The following is a 25790-nucleotide window of genomic DNA, read 5'->3' on the forward strand; positions in this document are numbered from 1 at the left end:
ACCGATCGAGATCTAAGGCCTGTTTTTTTATAGCTCTATTACGTTGCATTTTCTGCTCCCATTTACAAAAAAATGAGAAAATTATAAGTTCAATAGCAGATCCCTAATCGAGGCAGACGCGGTGCGAACGACGAAGCGAACCTGAAAATCTGAGATGTGAAAGTATCTTAGATTGTGACGTCGTTACCTTCTTTTTAGGAAAAATATATTTAAACAATAATATTGTAATGTATTTGTCACGTTAATACTTTTTACTTATAGCCGTATTCATAGTCCTTCCTTGAGTAAGGATTCCTTGTTCCTCATTCTACACTTCATAAATTTTAAGGTTCCTTGATCGATCAAGGAAGGTTAATGAAATGTAGAATAACTAATAAGGAACAAGGAATCCTTATTCCTCAAGGAAGGACTATGAATACGGCTATTAGTCTTCTTTATCTTTAAAATTATATAATTTTCAATGCTTCAAATTTAAAAACGATATAAGAGGACAGGGCTATAAATTACTGTTTCAAATTTATCTTTATACAGCGAAATATTCCTACGTTTTTAACTTATCTAGCTGTAATATTTTTTTTTCAACTCAAGTATGCGCACTTTTTCTTCTACCTTATTTCCAGAATATACAATTTTCCAGTCATAACTCCTGGGACCGATTGACCTCGCATGGACTAATCGATAGCTGGTTCTCATTCCGCTAAAGTATTTCTACTTTCCCTCTACGCGTTCCACGAATAACGTAATATACATCACAACGCAAAAGGTCCGAATCGGATTTTCATCCGGAGGAACGTTTCGCCGTTGAAGAAAAGCGCAAGCGCTTCCGACGAGCCACGAGCGATGGCCCTAGTTTTCTCTCGTTCTAATTTTCCAATCTAATCCGAGCGTCTGATTCATCATCGTCGTCGCAAACGACGCGACGCGACGCGACGCGACGTGGCGAGATGCGAGACGCGTCTCTCTCGGACGCCCGCCGGCCGCGTCGTCCGGGTAACGGCGTCGCGTCGCGTCGTCAACGACGTCGCCGTTGTCACCCCGACCCCACTGCCATTGCTGCGACGACGGTGCCAGCACTTGGCACTAAACTTGGCAGTGGCAGTAGCGGTGGTCGGGTGGCGAATGTGGCGATGGTCAGTACTGGCGACGGTGGCTGGTGGCGACGACGGTGGCGAAGGTTAATCGCGGCCGTTCCGTTCCGCGCGAGAGCCGCGAGAGCGCCGCGGCCGGGGAGCGAGAGTCTGCGAGAGCTCGATAGTGACGGTTTACGCGTTGCTGACGGTGGCAGCTGCCGAGTCTGGCGGCACGTCTCGGCGGTCTCGCTGCTGATAAAAGGTGCGACACACGCACACACAGGCGCGCGCGCGCGCGCATAAACGGACGCGGCCATGCTGTAGAGTGTAGCGTGTCGCGCCGCGTATATACAATACACTCGACGCCGCTGCGCGTGTCGCCACGCATCGTCGTCGCTGTCGTCCGCCGCTCCGTCGTCCACAATGTCCTCATCGTCGCCGATCATGGACAGCGCGGTGACGCACAGCCCGGGCGGGCTGGCGAGACTGTCGGCGTTGCTCGGCGCTCCGGAACCCGCGCTGCGTCTCCTCGTCTCCATTCTGCTAGGTAAACCTAACCCGTTTCTTCTTTTTCAATTCCGTTTCCAGCACCCGCGCCGCGCCTCGTCGACGATCTCGACGAGGGGCGATCCGCGAGAAGCGGGACCCGATTTTCCCTCCCTTCATCCCTCTTTCCCGTTTCTCGAGATTCCTCGTTCCCGCGAATCGAAATCGATCCGTGGTTCATTCATGACTCGTCCGCTCGAATCGCCGGCGTGCGAACTGCGACCACCCACCCCCCGTATCACCACCCCCGTCCTCGCGGAGCCCCTCGGGGACACCCCTCGCGTTACGTCGTTATAGCGTGTATAGCGATACGGTTGATAGTAATCTATAACGGCGTAATTGCTCCTACGCGAAGGTTGCATATCTAATCGTTAAAAAACACACTAACTCTACTGTCAGCAGCCTCTCTTTTGTCTCGGACTGTCTCATTTCCGTGTCGGCCGTAAAAAGGCATGTGCGCAGATTCGGATCCAGGCTCTTTGTCCTTTGTTGTTTATTTAACGCTGAAAAATCGCGTTTCACCTTCCGAGAGTTTTACGCACGGGGAAGATATTTTAAGATGTTTTATAATTTTTGTACCTTGCACTCTTCGGTCCCGCGTACGCCAACAATCGCTCCTTCCCCTGTTCAATAACACGCAATAATAATATATTACGTGTGTTTAGTCAGCGTAAAATAATACGAAATGTATATGTGGGAGCAAAAAAAGCGCGTGCGTGCGACATATATATAGATATATATATGTATATATGCACAAGTGTGTTTATTTACGACCGCGTCACGTTACATAACCACGTTACGCTAGGATACATCGCTATATCTAAAAAACAGGTGTGATCTGTTCCGTCCTAATAAGGTCGAATTCCATTCTTCTTTTGGTAGAATTTAGTCCGGACAATAGAAAAATACCCTACGCGTTAGACGATCTACTGTTAAAATAGCGTCGAAGATGTATGATTAGCAAGAATACAATAATGATAACTTTATTACTTTGTATACAAGACATTACAAGATTCGGTTCCAAGTTGGATGATTAAAAAGAGCATAAAGAAAATGGAAAAAAAAAATATATTTCATGCAAAAGGGGCGACTACCATACGATGCAAGGGAACGGAACGTAAGAGAAACAGAGTTTAAATAGACAGATTGCGTAAGAATGCCAAGAATACAGGCATATGATAAGCACAAAGTTGCGCTTGTATCTACAAATAATGAGACTTGATAAAACGAGAAGCGGCGGAGTGAAAAAAGGGAAGTAAAGAGGAAACACTTATTAGCTCTGCAATTTGTTTCTCGCTTCTCGTTTGATACTTTATCTGATTAAAAATTTTCAGTTTTACTATGTTGGCTGTAATCTTAGAATTTCTAATTATAACAGTTTATCAGAGAAAACGAGATGAAGCGAATTCGAGCGAGTTTGAATGAGCATCTAATTGTAAGGCAAAAAAATCGTTGGATGACATACATACGTATGATATATAACAATATAATTATAAATAATCGTATGATATGTAATAATTATAAATAAATATACCTGCAACAATAAAATAATTATAAAACAATCGTTACACTATTTCTTGCTTACATTAGTAATATAACATTACAACGCGCAGTGGTTTCAATTTTTTCAAAAACAGGCCAAAGCTTCGTTTTTTAATTATCAATTTGTGGTAATTGTAATGATTTTTTATTGTGCTATATCGAAAGATTATACAAATCTCGAGATTATTTTCATTTTACTCTATTTAAAAGGAATATTAAAAATAGATAATTTTCTATGTTACTTTTTCTATAGCGTCAAAAGTATTTTTTTAATTATTTTTCTGGGATTTTTTTCAGATATGAGATAACACGTCTGTTTTTACTTTATTTGGTTAAAATTTTGTGGAGGAGCAATTAATTTTAACCAAATGAGCATTGATATTTGATATTTAAACGATATTTATTTCCAATATGGTTTATTTATTTTGATTCAATAAATTATTGCGTTCATAGGCCTACAAAAAAGCCCGATTGAGATCTCGTTTTTAATGTGATATCTGAATGTTAAGTTTGAATTTCTGAAGGAAGAACTTGCCCCCTTTGCTGATGTCGTAAAATATTTAACGAAGATATTTAAAGGTGTTCATGATAAATGAATATGTGATCGACATCCATATATAAATGGCTCAACCAATGCCGTTCGTTCTGACAATTTATTGCAATGTTACAAGATACACGTATTATGTGTTACTTGGTTATTATAAGAATTATTTCAAACGACATTTATTTAAAAAATAATATAAGTTATATAAGTATTGTATAAATAATTTTGGCCAGGTTTAGAGACTTTTAGAATCGCAATATAAAGATTTTATACGCGTATATAAAATTTGTATACAGATTAATATTTATTTCATTCAAGATCGATATACAACAGAGAAAATGTAGAAAAGACGCAGAAAATTATAGAGATAATTAATGTGGAGCTAATAACCGAGGAAAAAATTATAAAAAATTCTAACTTGATGTGTAATTTGATTTCAGGATTTCCCGTTGCCCTTTTCCATAGGTATACGCTCTACGGCAAAGACCCCATTCGTCAGCACTTATTTTTTATAGCGTGCGGTCTCTCAATTGGCTACTGGAATTACGGTAATTCACTTGAACAGCATCTTAATTCGCGGAGAATGACACGCAAATGATACGCCGACGCTCGTATATTTATAAAAGATGATCACATGGCAATAACAATGATTTTACAGATTGTAATATACTCCATTCATCGACGGCGGTATGCGCGACGTATCTGATCCTGACGATCCTCGGCAGCAGCGCATTGTCCGTCGTAGTGACGTTCCTCTTCAACATGACGTACCTACTTTACGGTAAAGCAACAATGACGATACATTTGAAAATTTATTCACCCTCGAAAAACCACGGATATATTTACATATTTATACTCTGCGGCACTATCTATTTATTCTCAAGCTATCTGGCGCGGTTATCGTGGAATTAAAATAATGCGCTCAAGGTTTCTAGCAGAAAACTTCTTTGATTTACCGTTTAAATTCACTTTTCGCACCTGGGAACTAGAACGGCGCAAAAAGTTGAAATGTAAGAATTAAACGACAATTATAACGAAGAACGACAATTTTCTTACATTACGTGCGTTACAGCCTTCCATTTGGAATTTTCTTTGGCATGTTCGAAAAGTTGCGGGCAATTTGTATCGATAATTTGAAATAACAAACATTTTAAATATATTTTTTTAATATTACACCATAATAATTTTTGTTGTAATTTGTCGAAATATTACTTTTCAGTTTCGCAATCGTTTGCTTTTATTTCGTGATGAGCGTCATCGTTTTCTCATTTTCTCTCGTCGATCGTTTCGAGCTACAAAGCAATTTAAACAAATTGTTGTTTGTTAAACATAAATTGTTTTCCAATACAGGCTATTACACCACCAGTACCCAAGATTACGATATAAAATGGACAATGCCGCAGTGCGTGCTGACCCTTAGGTTAATAGGACTTGCATTTAATTTATGGGACGGTCAAAAACGTGACGTACGAAACGCAATTTTTTTCCATAATTCTATTATCTCGTTCATTTCGCGGCGTAACGATCACGGTGTTGTAGGAGGAGCTGTCCGATAGTCAAAAACGCGTGGCATTGAAGGAGCGACCGTCGCTGTTGGAAATTGCGGCGTACGCTTATTTTCCAGGCGCCTTCCTCATCGGGCCGCAGTTCAGTATGCGACGGTACTTGGACTATGTCAACGGTCATCTCACAGAACGCGTACGTTGATGAATAGAAAGATACTAATCTATTGACGAATCATTTAGTTCTCCATTTAATATAAGTATCATGTTCTTATAGGATCCTCGAACTGGTACCATTAAGCTGCCGGATTGCGTGTCAGCGGGATTGTTACGAGCTTTCATCGGATTCATATATGTAGCGATATTCCAAATCGGCACACTCTACGTTTCCGATCAGTATCTCTTTGAACCATCGTTCCAGAAGCTGAATTTAATAAAGAAGTGCTTGCTGATCGGCTTGTGGGGCCGTATCAATCTATACAAATACGTCAGCGTCTGGCTAATCACAGAAGGGGTACGTAATTGAAACAGATTTTTTAACGTTGTTTATTTTTATTTGTATGTGCTTGTTGTGTTGTTATCGTTTAATGTTTCGATTTCAGGTGTGCATCACTTTTGGTCTCACACATAATGGAAAAGATTCCAAAGGTCGTATTAAATGGGACGGTTGCGCGAACGTTAAACTGCGAACATTCGAAACTACCACGCAGTTCAATCACTACATTCTCTCGTTCAACATAAACACCAATCACTGGTGTGCCGAGTACATTTACAAGAGGCTGAAGTTTCTGGGTTCAAAAATATACAGTCAACTAATAACGCTGCTTTTCCTTGCCCTCTGGCACGGTTTTCACTCTGGATACTATCACTGTTTCTTTATGGAATTTATCGTGTTGTACTTTGAACGAGACGTAAGTATATACAATTACGGCTCGCACAAACAAAGAGCTTTCGCAGGTTTTTCGACATTTGACAGTTGCTTGCTTGTTTAATCCTCATGTCCCGCTCGCTTTCTCTTTTTTTCTCAGATTGGACCAGTATTACAGAACAGCGAGAAAGTGCAAACGCTCCTGAAAACGCGATGGGAAGCACGTATGCTCGCTTGGATCTTTATGAAGCTTTACACTTTTGTTTTCATGGGATACGTCCTCGTGGCGTTCGTACTTCTCTCGTATCCGCGGTATAATCAAGTTTACGCTAGTTTGTATTATTGCGGACACGTGTTCTTCCTCTCTTACCCGCTCCTCGCGCCGTACATTAAACGGTTGATTGGTCAAAGACATGAACGTCAGCGATCGCACCAAGAATAAGATAGCACAATCTCTCTTTTCTTTTCCCTCGACATCGTTGAGGCATTGCCCCTGTACTTGGTTTTTTTTTCTTTCGCACCGTTGTTCGTTGCGAATCGATATTCGAGAAGACGTACAGCTGTGGTGTAAGGTACGCTGGTATACAGTTACGTTCACTTACAGTCACTTAGTCTTCAGAGAGAAATGTGATAGCGCATATCCAATACGGAAGATACGGGAAATAATAAAGCGTATTACCATCACTATCGCGTTTCGTAACGGCTGTGAATCCTTTCATAATGCTGAATTTCCATGGCTTGAATATACGCTCGACGATCAAGTTTCATGAGTGAAAAATTCTCCCTTGAAGAATCTATCGCTGAAACGAAATGACGGTGGTAGATGGAATATATGCGCGGATATTACTGCTAAGAACATTTCAATTTGTAAATCGACGCACCATTTAGAGAAAATTCCGCTGGTCGGGAATTTTGTGTGCCTGTATTTGGACGTTTCTACGATCAAACTTTACGACACAAAAATTCAAGCGATTCCAGCAAATAGTTTCTAGATACTTCAGTATTTTCCTACAACAGTACGTTCTTGCGTTTTCAATCGTATTTTTGTATATGTAGCGTGTTCGATTGGAAAGTTTTATTTACATGTATTCCATTTGTAATAAAATCAGTTTAAATGCGTTATGCCCTTTTAGCGATAAGGATTGTTACGAATATAATAGTAGCGACCGCGTAAGATAGTCAAGTGTCTCACAATATCTCAAAAAAGACTCGAAGGAAGAGGCTATTGTGCATTTAGGTAACGCAATAAGAACGTCCAAATCGCTAAAATAATTTCAGGGAAATTGCGTTGCAGAGAACACCTAGAGAATAATACCGTGGTTTTTGTAAGTGCAAAAATAGCTAAAAGAACATAGTCAGGTATACGCGATATCGTGCACGATTGAAGTTGAAATATATATTTTATCGTAGTGCTACATTTTTACCGATCTAATGCGATTAAACGCGTTTGCTGTACCTCTCTAGATGTAAATACGACGATAACAGATTGACCGTGATTCTAGTCGAGTGTGTACCTTTTACCGTGTATATGCATGCTCTATTAGTGTCAATATACGGTATAAAGCGACGCGAGAAGCGATTTTCAATCTTATACGTTTGCAGTTATTTTTGTAGGTAAAAGTCTAACAACGATGTACCTAGCTATCTATTCGTGCAGTAGAAACGCGGCTCTTATTATGCACACAGCCCTTCGAACACACAGCTCATCGAAATTAAGAGATATTAGTGGATACCAGTTCGATATATAAACAAAGTGTTCAGAAACTGATATACTTTGCGATTTTGACACTCTTATCGCATTCGCGTGCGATCAAGTTAGATCGACGAAAAAAATGATTCGTAATCCTTCGCTTAACGACCTTGATTTATCGATTGCAAGTACGCCCAGTCTCTGGAGTCTTTGACGTAGTCGCATACAGGTTTACAAATTTTTAGATACTGGAAGAAATAGGAGTGTACAAGCGTAGCGCAGTCAGGAGTTATATTGCATACATTTGCCGATAGCATTTATTATAGAGTTGAAACTAACAGGACGGTCCAACGTGACTTTCCTGACGTGAGACCCTTATACGTAGTTGATAAGTCGCGAACGGTGGAATTTTAACTCTCAAATTAATTTGAGAATTAAGATTCACGCCGGTCGTTTGTTTCGTACTTAATACTAATGCGAGCACGCTCGGCAAATGCGCTATTAAATACTTGCGAATACCTTATCTTGGAATCATACGTTCCAAACGTCTTCGTGGGAATCGTTACCGTTATGATATAATCGCAAATTTAGTCGACAGATAGGGCAACACGTTTGTGCAATAGGTATATTCTCGAGTATAGTTCAGGACTCTCTAAAACGTTGTTTCAAGGATAATGATAAGGTTTGCACTTGCAAGTTTGCTTGCGATCTAGATTTCAACAATTTCGATTTCGTGTCACGTCATTAGTAAAAGATGGAACAAGAAGTTCGAAAGTGAAAGGGAGAGAGAGAGAGAGAAACGGATTGTAAGACTAGCGAAGAGAAAGGCGGTGAAGTGATTAATAATGCCGGAAGTTATTTGATATAAAAAAAGTGTATTTACGATTATTTTCTTAAAAGATACAAAAGAAACATCGACGTCTCGTATATAAAAATTATTTTTTTCTTTACATTTCTTTCAACAGAGGACCGCGACAAACGTCGGCACTCAGTCGTTCAAGGACTTATTGTTACGTATGCGTGTGTGTGTGTGTGTGTGTGTGTGTGTGTGTGGATCTATGCGTGTGTGAGTGTGCGTGTGTGTGTGTGTGCGAGCGACATCACGATTAGGCTTTAGCAACACGAAGCGTCTGCCTCTTAAGCACCTTCAAACACCATGCGGCCTATCTTATGAGATACTGGCGATATATATACATCCCTCCTACGATTATTAAGATCCATCCGGGCCCGCGTTCGCGTCGCGTCGCGTATTGCGAAACGACCGAGAGTAGTCACCACGTAAAATATTTGTCTCCGTGAAATGCCGAGGGTCTCGAGGGTGAGAGTGATGTGCGCTCATGCGACGACCGATTCTTAGTACGGTCCGCTGGGGCCCGGTTGCGGTGCCCCGTAACTGTCGATGGGTTGCCCCGGTTGTTGCCCCGGCGGCCCGTATTCGCCGCCGCCTTGCTCCTTCTGTAATGCATAAAAATAAATACATAAGAGACAAGAAAGAGAGAGAGAGACGACACGTGGCGCATACATGAATTTTATATTGTGGCTATCACTCGGCCGTGATCTTTTCTGTGATGGCAGTTTAGCAGAGTTCGGTAGTTAGTCTTCGTATTCGCATAATTTAATTCTCGCCGATATATCTAGTAGTTTAGCTAGCAAGGCAAGCAATTTCAAGGAAAGTAGCTCAGGCTGGAGGGATTTTTTTCAGCGGTTAATTGTACGCCACGCGGAAGAACATCCCTTGATCGGCAAGCGGATCGGGGCTCTCGATACTTGTAGCGCACTAAGCGGAGTGCGACGTGTATAGCGAAAGATATCTTTTGTAACGAAGAGTTATATAGCGATATTAGAGTTGTACAATACAATTAATCCCTGTGCAATCTGCGACACATTGTAGTAGAAATCTCGACAAGCTCGCTTAGAGCGGCATTACGAAGCGACATTCGAGGAGAAACTCTCTGTAATTATTCAAATTGTCGGCACGGCAATCACCTTGACAATTTCTTCTTTTTTTTTTACAGTCGAGCCGTGGAAAGGTGATTCGCGTCCGACTAATAGTAAGGTCGTATACTCGTCTGATGAAGTGAAATATATGACGTGCGAATATCATCTACGCCTAATATCCGGATCCTTTCGTATCCTATGCAAAAACATGCGCCGCGCCGCTCGCTCCTATCATCGAAATGAGCAATTTATATGCCGCGCAAGGACGTCACACTTTCGTCTTTCGACATTCGCCGAAATCGTTTCTCGATAGACCGCTTTGAAAGCGGCTGCCAGCTGTAGATATATACGCGCGTTTGAGCAACTGAAAAATTGCGCAACGCATTGCATTTAGATCCAACGATAGGGACGTCGTGCGTTATCCTTGCCGAGGTTCGAGTTTGCGCGCGTCCAAGCGATTGCGTTGAAAACAAGAGAACTGCGTGAATTACACCGCCGAAGCGTAAAAAAAAGAAAGAGGAAGAAAGATCAATAATGATTTTTATTCGACCAAACTGGCTATCTTTATTTAATATAGTCATGTCGCAACTATATTAAATAAAGATTGCCTGTTTGGTCGAAGAAAAAAATCATTGTTAGTTATTTACTGGCGAAGCAGTGTCATATTTGGAAAGAAAGATCGTTACTTAAGTTTTATAGAGAGAAAGACACAGATCAACAATGATTTTTTTATTCGACCAAACTGACTATCTTTATTTAATATAGTTGTGACAGTTATATCAGATATAAGATAGCCAATTTGGAATAAAGAATCACAATTTGTTAATTATTTATTGGCGAAGCAAAGTCACATGTGTTTGGTAAGAAAGATCCGTTACCTGAGTTTTGTAGCGGATGAAGTAGACCTCCGGTTTGCTGGGCTGCGTCGGTGCCTGCGTCGGCAGCACGACATCGGGCGCCTCTTCCGGCTTCTTCACCAGGACGTAGATCAACGTCTTCTCCTCGTCCGGCTGCGGTAGCGGCGGCAGCTGCGGCGCGGTCGGCGTAGGCGGGGTCGGCGCCTTGATGAACACTATTTTGTAGTGCTTCTGCGGCGGCTGCGGCTGCGGTATGTTCTTGGGCGGCCTATACTCCGGCGCTTCCGGCGGCGGCACGTGGACGTACACGTGCTTGTGGATCACCGGGTTCTGTTGCGGCGGCCCATAAGCCGCCGCGGGCGGTCCGTATCCTCCACCGCCGCCACCGCCGCCACCTCCTCCGGAGGACGGAAAGTACGAGCTCACCGGCGGCTCCGGCGCCGGTTTCGCGAGCGTCAGCGCGATCGACGAGCAGGCGATCGCGAAAATCGTGCCCTGTTAAAAGTGAAAATACGGGCGTGATCGTGACTGTAATGTTAACGAGGGGAATTGTAGCGAAAGTTACGATAAAGATTTTGCTGTATCCCGAGACATACCGCGGCATTTACATTCGACGGGAATTATATCTTTATTCAAAAATTTCACCTGCGTTTTATATTTTGTAAAAGAATTGCGATTATTCAGTACACTCTTTAATGCAATTCAGAGAAAACCAAGTTCGAGAAAGGATTTTACAATTTAAATCGTACATTTTGCTATTTAATGAAAATACCGATATATAGTAATTTTTAGATAGCAACGAGAGATTGGCTGATTACAGCATAGGCGTCGTTATAATATACAAGTTTCTAGCCGGTCTGGTGTGAAGAGTCTGCATAATCTTTCGTAATATACATTATAATTTTTAACTAATGCGAAATAGACGATTAATTGATTGCCACTCCTCACAGTAACAGATATTACGTCATTACATTCCAGCTTTGCGAAAAATGTAAAACGGATTATACTTTTTATGTAACTTACGCTACAATATTTTCTCCGCGAGATCAACGACTCGCCGATCATTTATCGCAGGCGAGTGGCGTGTCGAATATAACACGTTCGCGATATAAAGCGTGTAACAGCGAATTATTTTACCGATTACCTCGTCCACGGCGATTCAGGATCAATAGAAATGAAAATACGCGACATGGTATATTGCTTAACTCGCTTAAAGAGCTCATTTGCGACAGACACTTCCACTTAGCGACTTCTCTCGGCCGCTATCGGCCAAATTGTGCGAGCACAATGGCTCGTTTATTGCGAACTCCCCGTACGATCTGACTCGCGTAATCACGCACGATTATTCATGTATTTATCTTCGGTAAAAGGGTAAATACTCGACGCGTCAAGAAACTGATTAACGACTTTCAATAAGCCCCCACACATAAGCTACATTCGTCTCTTCTTCACTTGATTGGTCAATTTCCGACAGACAGGGTCAAAGTGCCGCGTTTTATCTAAGATTTCGTTAGCTTGTAATGCTTTATAGATTTCCAAAGCCTTGTGTATTTCAGCGCGTAAAGTGACGAGTCGTCCATAATTGGAATTTGATTAAAAATTTAAAATAATATACAGTGGACACTCATAAAATTTAAGTTTCGAGTCTTAATAAATGAAAGAGAGAGTATTATTTTATTTTATTATTACTTTAAAATAAAAATCACCAAGTATAATCAAAGAAGGAGAAGGGGAGAGAAAGATAAGTGATTTTCATCTCTTGGGAAATGAATTTTACTTTTTTTTCACCGCTGAGAGCTAGTCTCATCGCGCGCGTTTTAAAAGTATAATTTAAATCTCGAATGTTACGGTCGCGCGAGCAGGAAGGCGAGTTATAATCCACGCCAATTACGCTCTCTTAGATGAACCATCATTCGTCTGCGCCCCGACAGATATCTTTGAATTCTCGATTTGCGTTCTTTCCGAGATATTGCGAGAGAGTCCATTAAATTCCGAATAGCGTTTCCCATTCCCGCGCCGCGCCGCGACGGGCATGTTCCATTAGCGCGAAAACGGAAGAAGACGCGCGCGGCGTGCGATGCGATGTGCGCGATAACTCACTCCGCTCGAGCGGAGCTTCCTACTCACTTAACGACCCCCGCGCCGATCATTTAATCATGCTTTTAGTGCCGCATCGAAACTCCGCTCCGCGTGCTAAGACTTCTGGAGCCGCGCTTTCCCCATTTTCCTTCTTTCGCGCTATAATTATCGAGACCGTGTCGGTGTCGGTGTCGGTGAACAGAGCGGGAGCAGCGCGGTCTAGGCGGGTTCCCCTTTTACTTTTGCCTGCGCCGCGCCGCGCCGCGAGCGCGGTTTTGATCCGCGATGAGATTCGTGCCGATGCACCTCGCGCGTATATAGTGGGATGCACGCTCGACGGATTTTTCTCCTCTCCTCTCCTCGGGAAAACGCGATCACGTCGTCGCTTTCCATCGACTGGGATAAAAAAGGGGCCGACGCGACCGCTGGAACCGCTGGAACCGCTAAACGCACACGGGGTTCTCCTCGACGAGACGGAGCAACATCTCTTGTTCGAGGGACATCTCGAATAAATCCCCGATGCCTTTTTCGACAAATTCCCTCGCGTATACGAATCATTAATCTCGCGTATGCCTTGTCGACGCGGTGAAAACGCAAAAAGAAAAGAGACAAAAAGGAGACGAGTGACTGGATGTATCCAGCGATGATTGCATGACGATTTCGTAAGAACGAACCGAAAGTTACTCCTATTAAATGCACCTGGCCACTCGATCAATTGACTTACGCGTTTCACTTGGTCAAGAGGATTGCGTCAATCGACGTTTAAATTTGGTAACCGGTCTTGAACGTTGCAGAAGAGACGTTCGTTTGCACCTTCGGATAATCGCGCGGCTCGAGGAGAGCGATTCACCAGGAAAATTACGCTCGTCGTCGTAAATATATTAGTCATCGAAGTAAAACGATTTCCCGACAAGCATGGCGCACGATCATCCGCGTATAAATGTTTGCAAAACGGCAAACGTGACGCTTCGATATTTTCAACGTCTCTCGCATCGCGCCGTAAACGATTCACTCGAGAATAATGATTTAATTGAGATATTCTTGCGTACCGACGATGTGGTCACCTCGCGTTTATCTCGAATCTTGAAGTGTGAGAGACGTCGGTGAGAAGAAAAAATACGCACGATTATCTTCGAAGATATAATTGCGCCTTTGAGTACACTGTTAAATATTAAAGGATGAAATTTAAACCAATACCTTGAGTTAAGTGACATTTTGTTATTTTTAACTACCATGTGTGTGTCGAAATTTATTATTTTCACACAAAACAGTATTATTTTAACTCCATTTAGTTAAATTAACATTGTTTTAGTCAAATTAACGACATATTGAGTAGGAGCAATAGAGACCTGTGGGAATAATTGAAAATAACTTAAATTGAGTATATAATTTGAACGTTCGTTTGCGACGAAGCGGTCACCTCGCACTCATCTCCAAACTTGAAGCGCGAGAGACATGAAGTAACGCCGATGATGGAAAAAAAAATACACACAATTATCTTTGAAGAAATAATTGCGCCTTTGGGTGCATTGTTAAATATTAAAAAATAAAATTTAAACCAATACTTTAAGTTAAATAACATTTTGCTATTTTTAACTACCATGTTTTTGTCGAAATTTATTATTTTAACACAAAACAGTATTATTTTAACTCCATTGACTTAGTGAAATTAACATTGTTTTAGTTAAATTAATAACTATTGAGTAGCAGCAGTGGTGTGTGACCTATAGAAATAATTAAAAATAACTCAAATTGAGTATAATTTGACACTACGGAATTTAACAGTGTACAAGAACAATAATCGAACTCGATAATTAAGAACGTTCGCGACGAAGCGGTCACCTCGCATTCATCTCCAAACTTGCAGCGCGTGAGACGCGAAGTAACAATGATGGAAAGAAAAAAATATGCACCGATTATTTTCAAAGACTGCGAGCCTTCGGATAGGAGACCGAATGATCGAACTCGAATAACTCGATAATTAAGAACGTACGTTCGCGGTCGCGCTCGCTACTTACCGCGGTGGTCCGCATTTTCTCCCACGTGTGTGCGCGCCGGAGGCTCAAGGTACTCCCGAAATGTGAGGCACGTAGAAAAAGAGGAATGTCGAGCGTTTCACTTGCGAGCTTTCACGCGTGTGGCGTGCGGTCGAGGCTCTTCCGAACTTTTATAGAGGCCACCGAGAGGGATACCCACGGAAAAGGAAGGCACAGGAAGGTGGGCCGGTATTCGTGGTCGTCGCCGTCGTTACGCGGGCCTCCTCAAGGGGGTTTCTTCTTTCATCGTCATCGTTCGCCGCCGCCGCCGCCGCCGCCGCCGCCTCCTCTTCTTCGGCCGCCGCGGTTCGATTCGCGGGGACCAAAGGTGCGCGACACACAGCTAGAAAATGAAAGTACTCCAGAAAATGAAGATTCATCGTCGCGCGGAACGATTTACGCGACGATCTAGCTGACGCTGCCTGGCCGAGATTTTTCCTTCCGTATATACCGCCGAAACGAAAGCATTTATTCTCTCGCGTATCCACGATAATTCCAATCGGCGGCAATTGCGCGCAGATTCCGCCCGCAAACGAAAGTTAAGAAACGTGTAGCTACTTGGGTTGAATTATATTAAACCAAAGTGCATTTTTGTTCAATTATTTTACTCAATATTTCGACTTTATTTTTAATATTTTATCTTATTTTCAGATTTTATTTTATTTTCAATATTGCAATTATATATATTTAATTAGATATTAGATATTTTTATTTATTAGCTTGGACGAAACGCAAGAGATACGTCTCGGTAAAGTACAAGAAGTATATATATTTTTAATGCTTAGTATGGTCAGTAATATATACGAATAAATAAAATATCTATTTATGAACAATATTTTTCTCTTTCTTGACTTTTGTTAATTATTTATGTGGAGATCGCACAGCGAATAGTTCGCGAGAGAAGACGATTAGTCGAGAGATTGGAAGGTATTTGGCGAGCGAAGAATATAACGGAGAAAACGGATTGAAACGCGAACGCTTGGGAATGATTAAAAACTGTATCATCCACGGTACCGGAGAAGTAATTTTCGCTTTCTTCGCTGCCGCCGCGGTTACCGCACGGTCGGCATTACGTAAAATGTGCGAGAAGATATTTCTGGACGGCGGCAGCCGTCTTGTTAATAAAACACTACACTTTACTACACCGGACCCGACATCCATTGATTTAAATATCCGATTAAACTCCGGTCCGGAGGCGCTTAAATCTGTAAAGGTGAGTTATTCATCGCGCTATCGTAATCTCAGGAATGTCGCGAAACCGCTCTTGACATAACTATCCACTCGATCGATGGTACCAATGAATTATTCATCATTTTCTACGAGGACTCGCGGTAAGAGCGAAACGTGATAGCGTGTAAAAAGAAAAAAGAATCCGCTACCGTGCGTAAACCGATCTAACGGCTACATTATCCACATCGCGGGGACCGTCATCATCGTCAGCCGGACGCCGGACGCGATCGCTCGTTACCCAATGTTACTTTCTTCCGCGAATACTTTGTTGCCGTGCGATTATCTGTTGCTCGTTTAAGACGCCAAGAGAGAGAGAGAGAGAGAGAGAGAGAGAGAGAGAGAGAGAGAGAGAGAGAGAGGGCAAGAACTGGAGAACAGCGAAAACGAATCTGTTTCTGCGGATAGGTAGGTGGTCGTCCGTCGCTGTGTTACGCGACCGTATGCGGCTGCCAGGATATGACCGGCATTCGTAACGTCCTCTTGAAAAACTTTGATATGCGCTGCGCGCAGCACGCGCGGAGCATTTCACTCTGATTTCATCCACGGGTGCTCGACCCGCGAGTTATTTATTGGACGTCCGTGAGCGAACGACGAGGAGGGACACGAATTGCCGATCGGAGGCCCGAATCGTTGTAACGTGCACCTATGTAGGTCAGTGGTCCCCCGTGATCCCCCGAAAGAGACGTTATAATCTCGGAAACGGGCGGACTTAGATAGGTACCTATATGCGCTTGCCATAGATGCGCTTACAATGGAATAAATGAAATACGCGGTATTTTCACCAGGAGCACACCATAAAACCATAAACCATTTCGACGGCATCGGCCTCAAGTTTCTCTTCAGCCGTATGTATGAAAAGAATGCAATTTCTAATATTAACATTTTATCGGTCGTCGTCGTGAAACACTAACGATTGTTTCAGTCACGTTGCTTACTGTCACGTAGCGTTTTATAATCGTTAATGTCGATACTTCGAAATACAGCCTTCGGAAAGGAGATTTGAATTCGAGATGCGGGGTTTCGAGACAGGCGTCGTCGAGGATACTTTCCTACACCCAATATATATAAAGACGAAAGTGTTGGAACTTATACGCAGAAAAGAAATGTCAAATCAAAAAACTTATGTACGTAAAATAATTTATAATCTTCTTGTAAGAATCTCAACTTTTTTTCTCGATTGAACTATGTAAAATAACGTCAGTCAAGCAAGTTTTCTTTGTTTAACGCAACATAATCTTATCTTATTTTAAGATTTCCACGTTGAAACCAAAGATATTTTCCAATCAAGAATATTCTTTCTTTCTGTGAATATTTTTTCTTTGTCCGTGTTCTTCCTTGCTATTGTTTTCGCGAGAGGAGACAGGTGTATATCGTGGTAGAAAAGTACCGCGAGACGCGATCCGATTTCGTGCGAAGGAAAAAGCGGAGAGGAGATGGTTCACGCCTCGGTGATTCGATTCATTTTCCTCTCCGCGCGTTATCGTCGCGATCGCGTTATACCCGGAGCGGACTCAGCGGGCACGACGCGACGGAGCATGAAAGAAGAGGAGTCTGCGAAGATATCGGGCGCGCAAGTCGAGTAGCGGAGCGAGTCGAGTCTATAAAATCGCAAAATCGCTCGAGTGAACGTGCCCGATGTGTAATATTACATGTACGCAATATGACGCGGCGCGCTCTCCTTAACGCCTGCATCGCTTATTACCACACGTAGAAGGGCACCTTGCTCGGCAAACGGCGACTTTTGAGATTGTTCCCCTCCGTCGCGTCGGAGCGATATCTCAGTCTCCCCGATGCAGGCCCGATCACAATGGAGTCTCACGAACAATTAATCGGCGATTGGTTCGCCATAAATCCCGGGCGATTGCGCACTGTATACACTGTGTAGTGTCAAATTATACTTAATTTTAGTCATTTTTAACCATTGTTATTATACACAGAAAAAAAAGAGAAGTGTCAAATCAACATTTATATACACAACAATCTATAATTTTAAAATGAAATTATATTGTGTTAAAGGAAGAAACTTGCTTTAATGAAGTCATTTATTTATATAGTTAAACGAAGTTTTATAGTTCAAGAAATAGAAGTTAAAATAAAAAGTTGAAATTCTTATAAGAAAGTTATACATTGTTGCGTATATACGAGTATACAAGTTTTGATTTAACACTTCTTTTTTTTCTATATAGTTCGCCACTGCTTCTGCTCAATATGTCGTTAATTTAATTAAAACAATGTTAATTTAGCTAAACCAATGAAGTTAAAATAATCAATTTTGACCCACGTTACATGATAGTTAAAAGTAACAAAATATTATTTAACCCAAGGTATTGATTTAAATTTCATCCTTTAATATTAAGTATGTACTCCTCTTGGGAAATCAATTAATCGCGTCTAAACGAAGCGCGCGAGAGCAGCAACGAACATAGAAACACAAAATATGTATTTGTAAATGATTGATATTAAATATATATGTAAATATGTTCTGTCACAGGAAAGCGCGTGGGCGATTGCTCTCGCGTAGCTGCCTTACAAAATTTCTTGTGTCGTTTGAAAGATCATTAGACACACACTCAGGCCATTACCTAACTCTCGTGCTATTACCCAATATAATATTCAATCCAACTGCTCGGCAACGTTTCTCCACTACTTTCCACTAAATTTTCAACGCTTGATACGCATAATGATCGCTATGTCGCTTTTGGAAGCGTGGCTGTTTCAAGACGGGCGCATGTTTACTTCATCCCGATGAAAGACCGAACATTTTTTCTGTTGGGTTGGCCGACTGAGATGGTTAATGTAATACGTTAAGTCTCGTAAGATGCTGGAGCCGCAGGCGAACTCGATCAGCGTCGATAAAGAAGTGCTCACCGACTATATCTGTCCTTGTATAGACAAGGATATAGACAAGGATAGCACCTAACCTTGCATCTTCCACTGGTCTAAGTAATATCTTTTTTTTAGGCTTCAAATCTTACTTCTAATTGCACGATATTATTCCTGACAGTTTTTTGTAGAGGGCTGCATCACTATTTTCTATAGAAAAACTGCAGAATTTTTGTATAAAGCAAATATTGTCGTCAGGTGAAGACAATATTTATAAAAATAAAATTTTTTTTTAGTTTATCAGAAAAAATCATGTACAGCCCTCTACATTTTTGTGCGTACTTTAATCGTGTAAAAGGATTTTCCATTCTGTTCAGCCAATTCAAAGATATTGCTTAGACCGATTATGCCTTGTCGCTGTCACTCCAGGATCCCCTTAAGTCTCGTAAGATTTTCTACTTTCCAACCCGTGTACGAGAGGTATTTTAGATTATTGTATTATATTATGTTATTACATTATCTTCGTATCAGATAATAGCACGAAAATGCAACCTAACGATCTTTCAAACGGTACGAAGAACTTTAATTTCAAGACAATGATCTTGTGTAACAGACTGTAAATACGATGGTAACTTTAATTAATAAATTGTATGGATTTTCGCACGAAAGTTTACGCGACCAACGGCCGTCGTCGGAGACGAGTTTCTCAGCGCGGCGTCGAGCAGTAGGAGAGATCGTCGTCGGATGGTCGGGTTCTTAATTTCAAACAGTTTATCCGAACTCCCTTCTTCGTACACTGTTGTTAAAGAATAAAATTTAGATCAATATCTTGAGTTAAAAATTACATTTTGTTATTTTTAATTACCATGTGTGTATCGGAATTGATTATTTTAACACAAAACAGTATTATTTTAACTTCATTGGTTTAGTTAAATTAACATTGTTTTAATTAAATTAATGACATATTGAGTAGGAGCAGTGGCGATCTACAGGAATAATTAAAAATAACTCAAATTGAGTATAATTTGACAGACTGCGAATTTTTAACAGCGCAGGGTTAAAGCCCAAGTCCGTCTCGAATACTCTCACCCGTCTTCACGGTTCGGAGATATAATAGAATTGGGTGTAATAAAGCCTACATTTTTAGCCCGTTCACCTAAGGCCCCTTGTCTGATCCATTGTTGGACCACGACGAATCTTTCTCCTGCATCTGTATCTTATACAACGAAATAAATTACGTTCTTCACATGCGGCCGTTTATTTCCGGCGATACAGTTCGCTAAATAGCTACCTTTCGTAGATGACAAATTAATTTAGTTCGATGAGAGAGAAGTTACATGATTTTTCTTTCGTCACAATCCGATAAATCGCGGTGAGGGACCAGGAGATTTAATGTCAAACGCGCACGCTTGGATGCCCCCGACGACGGACGATCTGTATCCCCATTACATACACACACACACACACACACACACACCCACACACACACACACACACACACACACACACACACGTGGCACAATTTCAAAAGGATCGTCACGGCGCGGCGGCGTAGAATATGAAAATGGTAAAAGAATCTCGCCTCTCTCTCTCTCTCTCTCTCTGACGTTCGTGTAATCCTCACCGAGTGTCCCGTATAATGTCGAAATCGCCGAATGTCGCATTATACCGGCGCTTTCTCGCCCACCCTTAGATCCCCAAATCGACTCCGATAGATTCCAAAAATTCGCGTAATCGCGGACTCTCCTAATCTTTCGAAACCTGCCTGATATTGCGGAGAATCCCGAGACTTTCGACGGCTCTCAAGGCTGACGGGACTATCGAAGAGGAGTTTATCTATTAATAAGTCGCCGACATTTAATACACGGTATCGATTGCGAATTCAAAGCTCTCCCGGCGCGCGTAGCCTGTGACCCGTATATAATGTATATGATAATAACGATGAGAGAGACAACGATGAAAACATATAAGATAAAAAAAAAAGAGATTTCGAGGAGCGATCCTGAGGAATTCGCGTGCCCTTGGCCGATATGCCGTGTTCGCGTGTGGGTTTCAAAATCTACTCTCATCGTGCATCGGCGTGAAAAATCACACCGATGACGACGATTATTGGGTCGCGATAGCCCTTGGACCCACGAGTACGAGACCATCTGTTTGGACAGCGTCGTCGGCGGCGGCGGCGGTGGCGGTGGCGGACGGCACCCGACATGGACGGCGACCGCGATGGGTGAAAGTCAAACTAATTACGGCGAGTACACGCCGGCTGTGTTGCAAGAGGCACAGCGCTCGCTAAAAACAACGCGATTCACGCCGGGCGAGCGAATACCGGACCGTTAAACCGGAACACACAAACGAGAGCGCGCGAAGGTATCCCCGGGTACCCTTCCTTCGAGTCTAATCTCCTCGCGATCTCTTGCGAATGTAATTAATCTCCCTCTTACGTTACGCCGCCGCCGATGTGTGTGTAACCTTTGCGTGCGTTCCTACGAATCGCACACCTACGATCCGCGATACGCGTACACCGTTAATTTTCAAGACGCGCGAAGCTGATCAGCCAAGTTAGAACCGAGATTTTGTTCATCCGCTCGCTGATCTCGAGCGGGTATCGCGAGTATCGCGAATTATCTGATCGTAAAACGGGTCACCTGCGTATTCGGCGATGCTCTTTCGTCGTGCCCGATTTTAACGGACGAATTTCACCGCACGAATTTCACCATACGCGCATAACATCGTTAAAACTTGCGAAAGCGCAGAAAATTCAAACGCCGTGATTAAGCCGCTAAGTGGCGTCATAAGAAGCTCGATAACGATACATTGTCTCATTTATAAAATACTTATTTAATTTAAATAAGATTGAGCAAAAACGCTTAAAGCACTTTAAGTGGTTACATTTTTTTGATATTTATGTTTGCGAAGTATGGATGTTCAAGGTATTTCAAGTGTTTTGTCTCAATTCTAATATAAAATGAAAGCTGGAAGGAACTTTAGAAAGATGTTGGGAAGAATAAATAAGATATATCTATTCGGATTTCTTGAATAATAAAACATTTGTATTTCGAATTCACTCATTGTTGACGCTTTTCCGCGATGCTGGTCCTCTCACATGTTTGACTAAATGCTTATTTAATCAAACATGTTCGAATTTCTTTTAAAATACTATTTATATTTATTTTTTTATAAGTATATATAAATTATATTTTATTATCTCAATCTTTGGTTCTGCGAAATGAAAGTATGAAGAAATCATTTGCGTCTATACGAATATGGCACAATGGTCAGTCGAGCATTAAATTAATTTCTTACTGTGTTGTTTAATTTCTAATAACGTCCATATCCTATACTTATCGGGACATTAATTAAGTCGCAAGGGTCTTATTACGCGACCAATCTACTACCTTCGAGTATCCAGAATCAATCTTTACTTCGTTATATTGTATCTTTGCTGTATCGTTTAATTTTAACATTTTATGTTCAATTTCGTCGTGTACGAGTCGAATTTCACGAATCGATGGACCGTCATTATCAGCTCTGTCATTACTAACATTGTGTATCTTGCCGTGGTTTTCTACAGTTTCATAATAATCATCGGGCGACGTGGCGATCGGGGATACTGTCGAACGATCGGTGGATTCGGCAGATACGGGCGTCGTATCGTCAAGAACTGTTACGGTTTCGGCGGATCTCTGCTTTTGGATTCGGCGTATTTCCGGTTCCAACCGATTCGTCCAGTCGTTGAGACCCGGCACGATAAATGTCATTATCGATTCGTTGATGGACTTGATACATCCCCACAATCTCAACGGAGACTTAAAGCAGTCGCATTTAAACGGGACCGGTCCTTCCTCGCTCGGAAGCGTGTCGAGATTGTCGTGGTACTTGCCGGGACCGAACAGCATAACCGACAGGCTGCCAAGGACGTGGAGGAAACCTCGATCCTTGAACGGTCGGCCCCTATTGCCGGTTATACCAGCGACCTGAGCTTGGGCGACCCTGACGTAACTTGGGTTCCAGTTGCCGCCGCTGCCGCTGCCCCATTCGGGCCATTTGATATCGCGATGCAAGACGTCGCCGGCGGTGTTTATCTCACGATCTGCGTATAAGAGAGAGAGATCAAGATTCTTGTGAAATAATATTTTCACTTTGGCGCGATATCGCGCCTCACCACGGCGAAAAATCTTCCTCTCACCTTTCGGTCCGCCGTCGTCGCTCTCTTTCGCGGCCAGCGGCGACTGACTTTCCAGTCGAGTCCGGAAGATTTCCTTGGCACTCGGCGCCGGTTCGTCAACGGGCAACCGACGACGTGTTACTGTTTGGGAATGATCCTTGGCATCGGTCGCGGTTTTCCTCGGCGTCGATCCAATATCGTACAGGATGTAGCATCGCACGACGACGCAGTGCAGGAGCAGTAGTTGCACGATCTAAGGAAACGATAATCCGGTTTTTTTTTAATACAGGTGGTTTCGTAAGGCCGCTTTTATTATTGTCGGGCCTTAATGTACCACCGGCATTTCACTTTTACGCCGGCCCGCGATATTTCCGAGTACTCGCGAATTACTTATGATACCTAGAACATCGATGTACGTATGATGAATGTTGCCGAACACGTGCGTATGTACACGTGCGTGTATACGCGCGCGCGGGTAGATTCTATAGGCTCCGTCGTGTTCCGTTCCGTTCTTTCGACACCACGAAAGCGAAAGCAGAGAGCCGGAACCGACGCGGTTCACCGATCTGTGATGGACCGTGCGCGACTTCTGAAGTACAAATTTACGCGATCGCGTAAAAGTCACGTCCGAAACCGTGACCGGACGTGGATGCGGCCATCCTCGGGCGGAGGGCATTAATTTCTTAACGAGTCCGCCTCCGAAGCGTTTCGGAGCGTGGCGTCGGGGAGTTTAAACGCCCGCGACGCTCGCACATTCATTCATTTGAACTTCGGTTGCAGAACGGCGACTCGACAATGAGAGGACCGCCTTATATAACGAAAGATACCTTTCTCCAGATTACTTTGTGACTACCGGCAAAATTATATGAATGGGTTGTCCTCCCCCGAGGCGGAAAGTCGCACGGAAGGTCGCCGGAAGATCTCCGATTTTTAATTCGGCATTACACTATTAAATTCACAGTCAAATTACATTGCTAAATTGTACTCAATTTGAGTAATTTTCCTATACTCGATATGTCGTTAACGTTAATTTAACTAAACCAATAGAGTTAAAATAAAGTTAGAAGTTCAAAGGCCAATAACGAGAGGATGTGTTTTACCATCGAGGTTTAATTGACTTATCTCCGCGTTCTTATTTTTTTTTATTCTCTGTATTATGTGTTCTTTGTTTTAATTATTTAATTTAATAATTTATTTTTGAATGATTGAGGGAGACTCTTTGTAGATCGGAAGGTTTCCATGTATATTAAACTATTTTTGTTTTTAAATTTAACATCTCTCGATTGCTCGTTTATTGGCCTTCGAACTTCTAACTTTGTTTTGAAACACAGGAGTGAAAATAACACTGTTTTGTGTTAAAATAAAAAATTTCGACACGCATGATGGTTAAAAATAACAAAATGTTTCCAACTCAAGGTATATTGGTTTAAATTTCAAGGAGATACGCGCTTCGCGGTTCATCTCGCCTTGCATAAGCGCGGAATCGAAGCTTTCTGGCGCTCAGTTGGAAACTAATCGAAGATGAGGGATTCTATTCACGCTGTAGATGGACAGACGGATAGCTCCTAGTCCATTATGATTGCGAATGCGCGCGATTACGCGATATACGCGAGTACGCGAGCGAATTCGCAAAGTGCAGAGGCAACGCGGCGGCTTACTTCCGCGTCTAGATATCTCGCTCCATTCCGCTCGTAAGCGTCGTAAGAACCTCGGAACTGTAACAAAGTACGTACGATATTACTCGCGAGCGCTGCACCAGCAATTATGACTCGTTAGGCCCCCGCGGTCCGGCGGAATCTAATTACGCTACGTGATTAGCGTAGAAGTGCGTGCTCGAGGAGAAAATATAACAGCGACGGTATACGCGCGCCGTTACATCCCACACGTGTAACTCGCTCGTCTCTCTAAGTATTCCGCGAGACGGTTCTCATTGTGAGACGTTTTGATATATCGGAATCGAGACTTTCACGATTCGCCAACCGGCGCGGCGGTCTGTCGCGACAGGTGGAAGAGTATATCCGAGAACGAAATTACACTATATACTAAATGTTTTAAACCGTGAAATTAATATTTTCTCGCGTTTTAAAGAGAACGACGCTGAAGATCACCCACCTTTGAGTGTCTCGCGAACATGTTTCCCAACAAAAAAAACGATACAAACGTTTCCTGGCGCACGTATCGGGACTGACTGCTAAGTGACTCGTCACTTCGAGACGTTTTGTTCTCTTACACGCGAGTGCTTCCAAATTTTTTCATGACCTTTAGTAGCATAGATCAAAACAAGAGACATGTAGTTTTTCATAGCGCTCTTGAACATCTTGAAGAAAAAACAAGCATTTTTCTAAGCGTGTATCGTTAAAACGGCAAGAAGTACGAAGAAGAATACTTTAAATACTTTAAACAATAGTTTTATAGTTTCAAAGCTATTTTATGCTCAGAGTTTTCTCAGATTAAACATCTTGAAGAAAATAGAAAAAAAATTTCTAGGCGTTTATCATTAAAACGGTAAAAGATACGATGAAAAAATGGTTTAAACAATAGTTTTCTAGCTTCAATTTTACACTCAAAATTTTCAAAAATATTATATTTTTGAAAATGTTCTGTAATGTATCATTCAATGTTCTTTTTAACATGTTTTTTACATCTAGTTTTTTAATTTGTCTTTAAATGTAAGCTTAATTTTTTTCGCAAAATATTTTCCGTATTTCTCTCGGTACCGCGAGAATATACACGCCGTGTCGAGCCATCACGAAATGCCTTCTGCTCACAGTCGTGGATTTATGAGCTTTTACTTTCACTCGGAATGCTCGATTACGAGCAATAACGAATAATGTATACGTATAAATAAGCGTAAAGCGTGTTATTTATTGTATCGAGATAAGAATGTGCACATGTCGTGT

General features: G+C 42.1%; 3 protein-coding genes across 4 annotated transcripts; 1 reads left to right on the forward strand and 2 right to left on the reverse strand.

Annotated features, from left to right (window-relative positions):
• The first annotated feature begins 974 nt into the window (after positions 1-974).
• Nes (lysophosphatidylcholine acyltransferase 3 protein nessy) lies at positions 975-9865 on the forward strand. Its single transcript, XM_071699588.1, has 8 exons — positions 975-1617; positions 4143-4250; positions 4361-4483; positions 5053-5168; positions 5242-5400; positions 5482-5718; positions 5807-6115; positions 6233-9865. Exons 1-8 carry the CDS (start codon positions 1494-1496, stop codon positions 6512-6514), a joined length of 1458 nt encoding a protein of 485 aa, XP_071555689.1. The 5' UTR covers positions 975-1493; the 3' UTR covers positions 6515-9865.
• LOC139768928 (uncharacterized) lies at positions 8618-14881 on the reverse strand. Its single transcript, XM_071699589.1, has 3 exons — positions 14655-14881; positions 10579-11052; positions 8618-9217 (listed from the first exon to the last, which is right to left on the reverse strand). Exons 1-3 carry the CDS (start codon positions 14667-14669, stop codon positions 9116-9118), a joined length of 591 nt encoding a protein of 196 aa, XP_071555690.1. The 5' UTR covers positions 14670-14881; the 3' UTR covers positions 8618-9115.
• Positions 14882-21753: 6872 nt separating this feature from the next.
• On the reverse strand, positions 21754-25104 carry LOC139768929 (uncharacterized). Of its 2 annotated transcripts, none has more exons than XR_011717453.1 (3): positions 24624-25086; positions 22912-23143; positions 21754-22815 (listed from the first exon to the last, which is right to left on the reverse strand). XR_011717453.1 is itself a non-coding variant. In XM_071699590.1 (3 exons), exons 1-3 carry the CDS (start codon positions 25021-25023, stop codon positions 22082-22084), a joined length of 987 nt encoding a protein of 328 aa, XP_071555691.1. In that variant the 5' UTR covers positions 25024-25104; the 3' UTR covers positions 21754-22081. The 2 variants fall into 2 exon arrangements, 1 of the variants encoding a protein (XP_071555691.1); XM_071699590.1 differs by having other exon boundaries at positions 25003-25104.
• Between the last annotated feature and the right edge of the window lie 686 nt (positions 25105-25790).

Source organism: Temnothorax nylanderi, unplaced genomic scaffold (assembly GCF_030848795.1).
Source record: "Temnothorax nylanderi isolate EJ_2023f unplaced genomic scaffold, tnyl_v1.0 TNYL_tig0019_pilon, whole genome shotgun sequence".
Taxonomy (NCBI): domain Eukaryota; kingdom Metazoa; phylum Arthropoda; class Insecta; order Hymenoptera; family Formicidae; genus Temnothorax; species Temnothorax nylanderi.

Bases quoted from the DNA above. Each gene is read 5' to 3' on its own strand.
- Nes (XM_071699588.1), top strand. From the start codon at position 1,494: ATGTCCTCATCGTCGCCGATCATGGACAGCGCGGTGACGCACAGCCCG. The intron at 5,169-5,241 runs GTACGAAACGCA...ACGGTGTTGTAG, and splicing joins GGGACGGTCAAAAACGTGAC to GAGGAGCTGTCCGATAGTCA. The intron at 6,116-6,232 runs GTAAGTATATAC...TTTTTTTCTCAG, and splicing joins TGTTGTACTTTGAACGAGAC to ATTGGACCAGTATTACAGAA.
- LOC139768928 (XM_071699589.1), bottom strand. The intron at 9,218-10,578 runs GTAACGGATCTT...TATGCATTACAG, and splicing joins TCATCCGCTACAAAACTCAG to AAGGAGCAAGGCGGCGGCGA.
- LOC139768929 (XM_071699590.1), bottom strand. From the start codon at position 25,023: ATGTTCGCGAGACACTCAAAG. The intron at 23,144-25,002 runs GTGGGTGATCTT...TCGTTTCCTTAG, and splicing joins TGTTCGCGAGACACTCAAAG to ATCGTGCAACTACTGCTCCT. The intron at 22,816-22,911 runs GTGAGAGGAAGA...TCTTATACGCAG, and splicing joins CGACGACGGCGGACCGAAAG to ATCGTGAGATAAACACCGCC.